General features: G+C 40.4%; 1 protein-coding gene across 1 annotated transcript; it reads left to right on the top strand.

Annotated features, from left to right (window-relative positions):
* Positions 1 to 1765: 1765 nt before the first annotated feature.
* On the top strand, positions 1766 to 2940 carry LOC131249302 (transcription repressor OFP12). Its single transcript, XM_058249971.1, has one exon. It carries the CDS (start codon positions 1816 to 1818, stop codon positions 2500 to 2502), a length of 687 nt encoding a protein of 228 aa, XP_058105954.1. The 5' UTR covers positions 1766 to 1815; the 3' UTR covers positions 2503 to 2940.
* Positions 2941 to 11585: the final 8645 nt, after the last annotated feature.

Genomic DNA, 11585 nt, shown 5'->3' with positions numbered 1-11585 from the left:
CGATAAAAGCGTACTTACTAACTCAGTACGCAATCCGATTTCCAGGGATATCTACCCACAGGTTAGATGATCTGGATTGCTGTACACAAGTTCCATACGTGTAGAAAGGAGAATGAGTGGTGAACCATGTAAGGAGTTTATCACCCACACGTACCATTACCATACCCAAGTTTACACGCATCACACGTGCCAAAGTCACGTAATACCTGGCCTTGCCAAAAAGTGGTTCGCATTTCTCGATCCCGGACCATCAGAAATCACGTCCGTCCACTAATCACTGGTGCCACACCATTAAATTTGGACGGTTAGAATTTTTCCGATCCGAATTTTATATAGGGATGGCCCACCCCCAAACATTCTCACCATATTCGGGTGAAAGGATGACGTGTCCATGACATCCACTCCAACCATCTCATATGCCCTCTCCCGTTTGGCCATGCCGCCAAAATACAGGACGATCCATAACTCTGGTGGTGGGCCACAGGAGCAGTAACAGTTGAGAGGGGACACCACCCTTGACCAACTGTTCCTACTCGTGTAGCATTTATACGTCATGGGTCGACCTGATTTTTGAGCCCATGACCAAGCGTGGGATGGCAGGCATGATGGACGGAGAGGATTTCATCAACACATCGTAGAAAAGGACCATAGAAACCGTTTGCACGGTGAAAACGTTTGCAATCCGTAGTGTTGGATAGGCCCACCTTACAAGTTCGATTTCACCGTTTGCACGGTGAAACCGTTTGTAAGCCGGTGATCTTGGTACCCACTATGTGCTGTACATCCGTGCCGTCCATCAGTTTTGCCAGCTCATTTGAGTGCATTAATCTAAAAAAGAAGCAGACCCAAATCCCAGGTGGACCACACCACAGGAAATATTGGTAATTGAATACCCTTCACCCATTTCTTTGTGACTTTGTCAATAGGTTACAGTAAGCGCTGGAAAGTTTTGAACGGTTGGCGTTCAATCACCACTTTTCCTGCAATGTGATTCAACTTACATTTAAAACCGCTTCATTTTCCTGCTGATGCTTTACAATGTGCCTTTAAAACGGATGAACGGTGTGGATATACAGCATATATCAAGGTAGGTCCCAGGTCACAGGCTCGCTAACGGATTCGGGCTCCGTAGTGTTGCGCAAACACCGACATCCATAACGCGTGCTGCGGGGAAAACTCTTGTTGGTCCCACCATGACGTATATGTTTTCTCCATTCCGTCCATCCATTTTTCCAGCTCATTTTAGAGCATGATCCCAAAAATAAGGCAGATTCAAATCTCAGGTGGACCACCCCATCAGAATCAGTCGCTATTAAACGACTACCGTTAAAACTCCATACGGCTACTGTAATGTTTATTTGCCATCCGAATTTTTTTATCAGGTCACAGAGACTTAAATAAAGGGAAAACACAAATATCGGCTCGTACAAAACCCTTGCAGCCCAATAAATTTTTAACGGTGGCCATTTAATCTCCTTATCTCCTATAATGTGGTCCACCTGAAACTCAAATCTGCCTCATTTATGAGATTCTGCCATAAAATGAGCTGCAAAAAAGTATAGACGGCGTGGATAAAATCCATTATCACGGTGGGCCTCACCGACCCCTTGCGTGGACGGATTATCGTCCAGCTGGAGGCGGGCAGGACGCAATCTCTCCATTTTCAAACCTAATATACTGCTCTGATGTCCCACAGCCTTGTTAATTCGCACGTGCCCAGCGTGCATAAGTGCGTGTGAAGCAAGCAAACCTTATTAAAAAATCCCTTCTCTTCTTCAACAGAGAGTGAGAGAGAGAGAGAGAAGAAAAATAAAAATGCCCAACAATACCCTTCGAGAGAATCTCCATCTCTGCATCTCAAAACTCAAACGCAGCAGCAAAAGCAAAAGCCCTTCTTCCATCACCACTCCCCAACCTTCTCCCGAGCCAACAAAACCTACTCCCCAAAAACCCCACAACAATTCCAAAAATTCCCAAACAGTCCTCTTCAAGAACTTCAACTCCCTTTACAACTCAAGCACATCCGATTATTCCTCAGAAACCCTTCTCAATTCAACTTCCTCTTCTTCCTCCACATCTTCTTCCTTCTCCGATGAAGAAGATCCGGCCATCCACGTGTCCAATGGTCGATTCTTCTTCTCCTCGCCAGGCAGATCCAAATCCATCGTCCACGATGAGGCCACGTCAGTCTTCGGCGGTGGGGGGATCGCCGTCCCCACTTACTCCCCCGACCCTTACATGGACTTCAAGAGATCGATGGAGGAGATGATCCGGGCCCAGGGATTGGACGATGCTCGGGCCCACTGGGACCATCTCCACGACCTCCTCCTTTGCTATCTTGCGCTTAACCGTCAGAACACCCACAAATTCATCGTCGGCGCTTTCGCCGATCTCCTCGTCGCCCTCCTCGTCCGCGATGGGGATGGATCGCCGGCCCGGGATCTGACGCATTCCCCCGCCGGCGAGAGGAAATGTAGCGATGGTGATCAGGAATGCTTGTAATTGCTACAGGAAAATGATCACGTGCAGTCGACCTCTATGGGCCCTTCCTTGATGTTTTGATGACATCCAATCCGTCCATCATTTGGGCCCACCAATCGATGGAGAGCGTGCACGATGGTCGGAGTGGATCTCAACCACACATCACGGCGGGGCCCACACAACTCGTTTGAACTATTAATACACTGAAGATGTGTGCACTGGATCGTGTAATATAATATTCACGTACAAATGTTGTATGGTAACTTTCACGCATCACTTTTGTCTGATTATAATGTGTTGATTGATGGAGCATCCAAGCCGTTGAAAAGGTGGGCCATGCGTGGAAGATTGCTTGTAGTGAAAATTGGAGGAATTGATTCGTATGGTTGGTCATTCATTGTTTTTCGGTTGATTTCGACGGTGTAGGTTCCCTGATGAATGGACCGTCCTAGATTTTCACAGAGTCTGTGAAAGTACTTATTCCAGTTTATTTGTTTGTGAATATTACTATTTTAGGGCGTATCTGTTGGGAGCGGACTAGCTGTGATCCTTACCATGTGGGGCCCACCTTGATGAATGTATTGTATATCACTCCGCCCATACATTTCTTCAGCAGCTCAGTTTTGGATGTTATTGGCGATTATGGTCCACCTGAGTCTTTGATCTGCTTTAATGTTTGAGTCCTCGTTCTAAAAGGGGATGAAAAACGGATGGACGGCGTGAATATACAACACCCAGGTAAGGGTAACACCTAATCCGCTGCCGCATATGTTGGTCATTTTATTGTTACCGTCCTTTCTTTTTTTCTTCTTTTTTGTAACCATCATCCGGTGGGTGTGATTTTGCACCATGGGCTGTCAATGGTGGTGTTGAATGATGTTGACGGTCCAGATGGATGATTGTATGTTTCTTGTTTAATAGATGATCTCCACATGTTGCAATGCATGCATGGTATATACGTATGGTATTTCACATGCTCATCACGGTGGGTCCCCAAAAAAAACAACAATGGGCGCCCTACGCAACTGTTTCCTTTGGTGTGACCCACATGAATCACGCAACAGCCTATTTTTGAGCCCTCTTATGTAGCGGTGTACATCGAGTCCAACCGAGTCGAGCTGAGGCCCAGCTCGACTAGGCTCGAACACCTCAGCTCGGTTTGTTCAGTAACTCGGGCAGCTTGGTCCGAGTTCGAGCCGAGTTTGTCATCGAGGCATTTTCGCAAACACCTAAACTGCAACTTCAAAATCCCTTGTTTTATAAACAGAGGCAATGGTTTCACGGGTATTTTGTCAAATACCTTTTAAGTAACATAAATTATGTACATACCTTCCTTGCCACCCGCCACACTTTGATGAATCATTTTATCATAATTCCGATTCAAGCTTGATTCGATCCGAGTTGAGTCAAGCTGGGGCTGCTTGAACTCATTTTCGAGTTAAAAAAATCAGCTCAACTCAGTTTGAACTCAGCTTCGAACCGAGTTGAGTCCACAACATTTCATTTAAAAGGTGCATCATATGTATCATGCGCCAACTATATCCTATGAGCATACATGCACGGTCTAAATGAAATGTTCGATTCCCAAAACAACTTTCTAGCAAATATTAAATGTCATTAATTAATAAAGCAAATCTAGAAGGACATTTCTCCTCCGGAAGAAAAAAAGTTGAGCAACTTGAAAACTTTTTAAGCAATAGTTTTTTCAAACCTTGCAAGATTGTGAAACTTTTTAAGCAAAAGGTTATATAAAATTACATTTTTTTACCATTAGATTTAATGATGCTTGCTGATTTATTCGTCCCTTATGAACACTTACCTCTTCATTTTTATTATAGTTTTAGTCTGATCGTAACACTACTTATGGTTTTGGGCCATAATTTATATTCTTAGTTTACATCTCCACCATCCATTCATAGTGTTTCGTTGGATTGTAAAGAAAATTTTTCAATTTGAAAAGAAAAAGGTTATAGGGCTTTTTGCTATGCGTTAGGTGATTTTGTCGGCTAACTTGTTCCGGAAGTTTGGTTCACACTAAGCAATGAACAAATAGGTGAATTACGACCATATCATTGGGGGCTTGATTTTCAAAGTCCTCACATATGTATTCATTCCACTAGCCATCTTGCCTTGAAGCTATGTTCCTATTGAGCAAAGATTCGTCCCCCATTGGTCGTCATGAAGCTCAATTTATGACAATGCAATGAACAAAATACCATCGGGCACTTTAGGATCATCTTATTATGAAAGCTCGATTCGCTATCTTCCTCCAACAAGATGTCATTGGGGAGTGTTATGGGCTTCTTGGACGATACACACTAATCTTGCTAAAAAATTTAAAATAGAGAAGATATCAAAAATATCGATAAGTTGATGAAAAATCTTTTCGAAAGAATATCATTGACAATTGACTTGAGAATTTATTCATGTAAATGTAAGCTTAGAAAGGACAATCAATCTTCAAAAAAGCTTAATTGATTAAATTGGATCGTTGTTTCTTAAGTTGATTGAAAAATGGTCGACCTAACAACTAATTTGACCTAAATTAATGGCTAGGATGGTTAATTTTACAATAAAAAAATCAACCAATTTAACTAGAATGATAAAATTAACAATCAAATTAATTGTCCCTAAGGCCAATTTAACCAGGATATCCTTTCCAAGGAGGAATGCCAATTTGAGCAAGATGTTCTTTGCAATAAGAATGAAGAAAAGGTTGAAATGGAATGGCCGTTGGGCCAACCTCTCATGTCTTCAGTTCCCCCAAGATTTATAAGTAATTGCATGATTGTGAACAATAATTCAACGTCTTTTTACATTCTATGAATGCATTTTTTGAACGCAAAAGGATGTGGGGGTACTGTTTACACTTTGTTTTGTCATGACCAGATGAAATGAGTGCAGAAAATATCTTCTGGTAGCCATATACTATACATAGTATATGTTGAACTTTAAAAGAAATGAGCGCGTGGTATATAGATGAACTTTAAAAGAAATGAGCGAAAGACATGTACATATGGGAAGTATTAAATGTTAACATCTTACAAAACAACTTTCCAACAAACATTAAATGTTGTCGTGTTACACAAGCAATTATCTAACAAATATTAAAAACTAGAGACTAACAAAAAGAAGTCTCCGCAGAGTAAGAGTGTAACGTTGCCAACTCTCTAGCAGAGGCATTAAGGGTAAAAGTCCAGCAACGCGAAGACTCTCCAGCAAAGCGTTCTCCATGTGTTGCAAGATCGAAATAACAAGGGTAAAGTAAGGAGATCATATTCCTTGTTGGAAATGTGATATCTCTTGTACACATTACCTAATACAACGGGCTACACTTGCATGGAAAATTAAAAAGATTGGTTACAAATGTTTGTTTCTTTATCAAAATTGGGCTTCATTGCCAGATGGCCGCATTGGGTGATGGTTTGTTCGAAGACTTAATGGGGACCAATTACATAGTAAGATGGTCGTTATTCAACTACCTGTTCTATGTCTAGTGTGAGCCAAACTTAATGGTGAGATTAACGATTGAATTACCTAGCACATTACAGGAAAGCCTTGTAGCATTCCATTCGTAACTAAGAAATCTTCTTTGCCATCAAGCGGGATGTCATTCATGAATGGTGAAGAAGTAAAACTAAGAAAAAAAAAATCTACAACTCTATTCTATTAGTGTGGCATTGGCTAGTAATAGGAAGCTAAACTAGAATAAAATAAAGAGATAAAAGTTCACGAGCAACGGATAAATAAGCAACATTGCGTTGGGTTTGATTGTATTGGCGTGTTGGCTAGAGCACTTTGTTCTATCTTTTATTTATAAACTTGAGAGATGGTGTCGTGTTGCCTGAAGCTCTTTGTTATGTATTTTATTTATGGACATGAGATGATGGCCTCTAGTGGTCTTTGGAAGCATAAGTATAACCAATTGCATTAAGCTACGTGCACAAGAAAGATCATGCTTCCAACGAGAATCAAGATTTTGTTATTCCATTACTATAGTGTGTGTAGGAAACTTTGTTAGAGAGTTTTCATGTTGTTGAATTTTTACATTTAATGCTTCTACTGAGAGTTGTCATTGCTAGCTAGGGGTGTACATCGAGTCGAATTGAGTCGAGCTGGCCTCAGCTCGACTCGACTCGGCCACTGGCTAACCTCAGCTTGAACTCAACTCGGCTCGGTCCTTGAGCCTGACTGGCTAGCTCGGCTCGGTTCGGTCAATAGCTCGGGCCGAATTTGAGACAAGATTAGGCCGAGTTCGCCATTGAGGCATTTCCACAAATACCTGAATTGCACCTTTAAAATCCCTCTATATGTGAAACAGAAGCAATGGTTTTACAGGTATTTTATCAAACACCTTCTAAGCAACATAAAAGCCAAGAAAAACTAAGAAAAAAAAAGGGCATTTGTTTCATGTACATACCTTCCTTGCCACCAGCCACACTTCGTTGAGTCATTTTATCAAACACTTGGTGAGCAACATCAATGGCAAAGTAACCGAGTCACCGAACTGGTTAGATCTGAGTTCGATTCGAGCTGGATTCGAACCGAGTCGAGTCGAGCTGGGGCCTGCTCGAACTCGGCTCGAACTCATTTTCGAGCTCAAAAAATTAGCTCGACTCAGCTCGAACTCAGCTTCGAACCGAGTCGAATTGAGCTTTTTCGAGTCGAGTCGAGCGAGCTAACCGAGCTAGCTTGGTTCGTGTACACCCCTATTGATAGCCTTTTTATTTGCACATAATTGTTTTTACTTATCTTTAATATTTAATGCTTGATGGAGATTTGTTTTTGTTAACTAATATTTATTTCTTTAGAGAACTGTTCCCAAAAATTCTAAAATTTAATTTACCAAGAATGTTCAATTTCCAGCTCCTTTCATTTACACGTGTACATGAAGTGGTCCACACCAAAGTTAACAGTGGCCATAAGAAGTTTTTAATTGTGGGTGTTTGATTACCTTTTTCTTTGGTGTGGTCTACTTGAAATTTAAATCTAGTTCATTTTTTGGGTATGCCTTAAATTCAGTTTTTTTTTTTTTTTTTTTTTTTTTTTTTTTTTTTTGAAGGGTTAGCTTGTCAATACACACCCATGTCAGTACACACACTCCATGTTAGCCACCCCCACTAGGGATTGATACCAAGACCTCAACCCACTCAGTTTGCCAGTTGAGCTATGGATCCGGGTGTATGCCCTAAATTCACTTGGCACAATGGAAGGACGATGTGGATAATCCACATACATCACGGTGGGCCTTACAAATATTTAGCAGCATCCTCCATTTTAGCGTTCAAAAAAGTAACAGTTAAATTAATCTTAAAAAATAATGCGGTAATTACCTATGAAAATAATCATTACTAATTTATAATTAATTAGGTTTAGCTTAGAAAATCAAACAGGCCCTAAGTCTATTTACACCGCGTATATGAATAACACGTGGCATCTTCTAAGCCATCTAAATCCAGCCGTTACAGATGTTACGGGTCTATAGAATATAATAGACCCAAATCATGGGAAGAGTGCACTCCAACCGTTACATCAGTAGAGCCTGCTAATAGACAGTGGAGAAAACACTTCCATCCACCTAGAAAGTTGGACGGACAGGATCTTCAGTCTGGTAGCAATTTGAGGGATATGTCATCAGGGTCTTGATCACCTAAATAATGGTCCTCTCGGCACTGAGTGGGCCCTTTACGGCACCATTCACGTCGACCTGAGATGTTCTCACACGTGTACTTAGAACCTTAATATATTGTTTTGGCGGAGACATCCCACGTCTTCGAAGGTGGCAATGGTCGGGTCTCCAGATCTTTTGCTGATTTTTTCCATCCAAACGGGCCCATCCAACCGTCCTTTCTCAGAAATTAGCTTTTTCTCGAATGACACTGGCCCATTGCCAGTACGAGTCGGACAATTTCCTTCCCACTACAAGGAGCCCGTGGAACAATATCTATGGGGCCCACCACGGTGTTTATGTGACATCTGCTCCGTCCATTAGTTGAGCAAGCTCATTTTAGTACGTGTTCCAAAAAATGAGGCATATCTACAGCTCAAGTGGCCCACACAAGAGGAAAAAGTGGGGATGGAGAGGCCCAAAAGGTTTCAACGGTGGGCATGCAACTGCTGCTGTTTATTGTGATTTTAGCCTACTTGAGTCTTGGATGCACCTCAGAGGCAACCTGCCAGATGGACGGAGATGATGGCCACGTAAACATCACAATGGGCCCATTTTATCTATTTATTTATTTATTTATGTTTTGGAATTTTTACGGCTGCTAGCTGTCATTAGCCAATCCATGACGGTAAAGACCTTTACGAAATCGAACAAGCGGCTGTACCATAGTTCTGATACAGCCATTTTTGTCTTCACGCCAACCTTTCTCACAGATGATATTGAAATCAAGCGGGTCCACTTATCATCTGGGCCACTCCAGTGCACTGAATCATACCGTTGGCTGTCTGTTGGTTGTCTGTTGGTTTTGATGTTGGATCACGCTCTATGAGTGAAGTGGCCTGATTTTCTTATCATATCATATCATATGGCCCACCTTTTGTAACGATTGAATATTCAACGGACGTAACATGTTGATGTTGGCATGAAAAGATGATGGTACAACTGCTATATTGATGGCAATGAGATATGGATTTTTATATCCAGGGGCTCTGTTCAAACAGTGCCTGGATCCTTATCTGACTATGTCAGACTAAGCCATATAGATGATTGCATGTGGCAGGAATATCTTGGAGTAAGATAAGCAAGAGATCTTTTGGATAGGGAAATTTGTCAAATCTCATCTTTCATTGTGTAAGTTACTTTTGCTACTTACAAAAGTAGATAAGTTTAGTTTAAGTAACTTTTTTAATTTAAAATTAATTAGTTAATTTAGTTTAATAAGTAAAAATCAAAATAAGCTACTTCATGCATAAGTAGCTCTCCTTAAGTAACTTATGATCAAAATGTCATTTAAACAACCTGGAAAGATAAGTCTAATTTTAAAATTAAAATGAACTTATTATAAGTATATTTTGGCACTTGGGATCAAAGGCCTTTGGTCCGAATTGAATTACATTCAACTTTAATACAAGCAACATAATAGGCATCTATCATATGATAAACTTTAAGCGAAACAAATAGCAAGCATAAATAATACATTAGAGAGTTGTTATTTTAGTTCTTATGTCAAAAAATTTAATTATAAAAAATGCTTTACAAAACCTTATTTTTTTCTTTGCCATCCAAATACCTTACATTGTCATACCAGCTTCTCTGGTTTTATAGAAAGGATGGGAAACAAAATTGTGTTTTGTGGAGAATAAGATAGGGATCCTCTAAAATGACAAAATAATAATAATAATAATAATAATAATAATAAATAAAAATAAAAAATCCCTCCAAAAGAAGATTTTCTATAATTATTTCATATCCTTTTGGCGCAGTTTAAAGCTATTAGCTCCAGTATCCCGAGGTAAACAGAGCTAGTAACCCGCCCTCGACGATAGTGATAAAGAGCACACACTTTCCTTTAATGTACTAATAATCATCTCTTTTAGTAAGAAATCTGAGGGAGACCTACTAATCATCATCTCATCTGGTAAGAAATTTAAGGATATAATATTGTTGGTCTTGTTTGTTTTTTAATGAGCTTTTTTAGAAATTTAGAATCTATTTTCAGATTAGTTTTTTTGGAAAAGTTTGCATACGCGCGACCATTTGCTAGTCCTATATGAATTAACACACATGTATTATCTGGAGAAATATTATCTATGGTTTTTAGAATATGATATTGATAGGATCCTTGTTTTAGAAGTAATTTCTTTCCCAAGTAAAGTGCTCATCATGCCGTGGCATGGTGGTCCACACTATCTAGAGATAGGGCCCACTGGTTGGACGGCTGTATTCCAACTCTTTTGTTTTTAATTATTTTAAATTTATGTGGTAATATAATTGAATACCTTTACTACCCTAATTTTAGGATATGCTACAAGCATGGTGGGTCCCATGATTTGGCTTCTGTGGATGTGTTGCTTGCAATTGAAGTGCATTTGCTTCACACGTGCAATGAGGACACGTGCGAAAGATCTGAGCTTCTGGTTCAGCAATCCTGAGAATGCAGATGCCGTCTCTGTAAATAGAAGCAACTGTAGATGGATCACCAGGTGGGCCACAAAAGAAATGAATGGTTGAAGATAAAATTGATCAACGGTTCAAATTGAGTGGAAATTTGTGGTCCACATGATTTTCACTCTGCCTGATTTTCATTGCATGGAATCTAAATAGTGAAGATTGAATCACGAGTAAGTCTAATCCTACACGTGTGGGGTGTGGGGTGTGTGTGCGTGTGTTAAAAAAAAAAAAAAGTCTAATCCTACACGTGTGGTTGGTCTTCATATATGATGTGTCCACATTCTCATGGATTAATGGGATTCCGCCACGTGTCAACATTATATGTTTACACCTGAATTGGCACCGATAATCGGGACGGATTGTCCATAACATGCATCTACCATCTCACAAAAATCACATGCATGGGATGATCATGTCCTGCAGGTCGTCCAGATATGAACTTCAATCCAAACCATCCAAATGTTTTCTTTATTAAACCTGGATCATTAACTATTTCTCATCTTGGAAGTTGGCACATCAGCTACAGTGCATGCATGATGTGGACAACTGACAACCCGTTGGATAATGTAAATGGGAATTACTTGATACTCTGGCAGAGTGTGATGCTTGATATGCAGGGTTCGTAGCATCATTTTTGAAATGGATTCTTGAAATTTCATATTTTGAAATGCTTACAGATTCCCACCAACCATCTTTAAATGGTGGGCCCATGGAAGCTTGCGGTTAAGATAATCTAGCAAAGAGAGAGACACAAACCTACTGTATATGATGGTGTATGGTACCCATGTGGGCCCCATTCCTAAGGAAAAAAACACATACAGGACAGATGATGGATGGCCCACTGAAAGCCACATCGGTTTTCATTCTTAGCACCCACGTCCGATGCGACGCATGGATTGTATCATGAGTGAAAGAAACGACGTGGAAAGAAGAAAAAGAGCGGATCGCTTCCGGACAAGCTTGTCCGTTGATTTAGGTCCTTCTT

This window comes from Magnolia sinica, chromosome 6, assembly GCF_029962835.1.
Source record: "Magnolia sinica isolate HGM2019 chromosome 6, MsV1, whole genome shotgun sequence".
NCBI lineage: Eukaryota > Viridiplantae > Streptophyta > Magnoliopsida > Magnoliales > Magnoliaceae > Magnolia > Magnolia sinica.
Note: the sequence above shows the minus strand (reverse complement) of the source record. Positions and strands in the feature narration are given on the sequence as shown.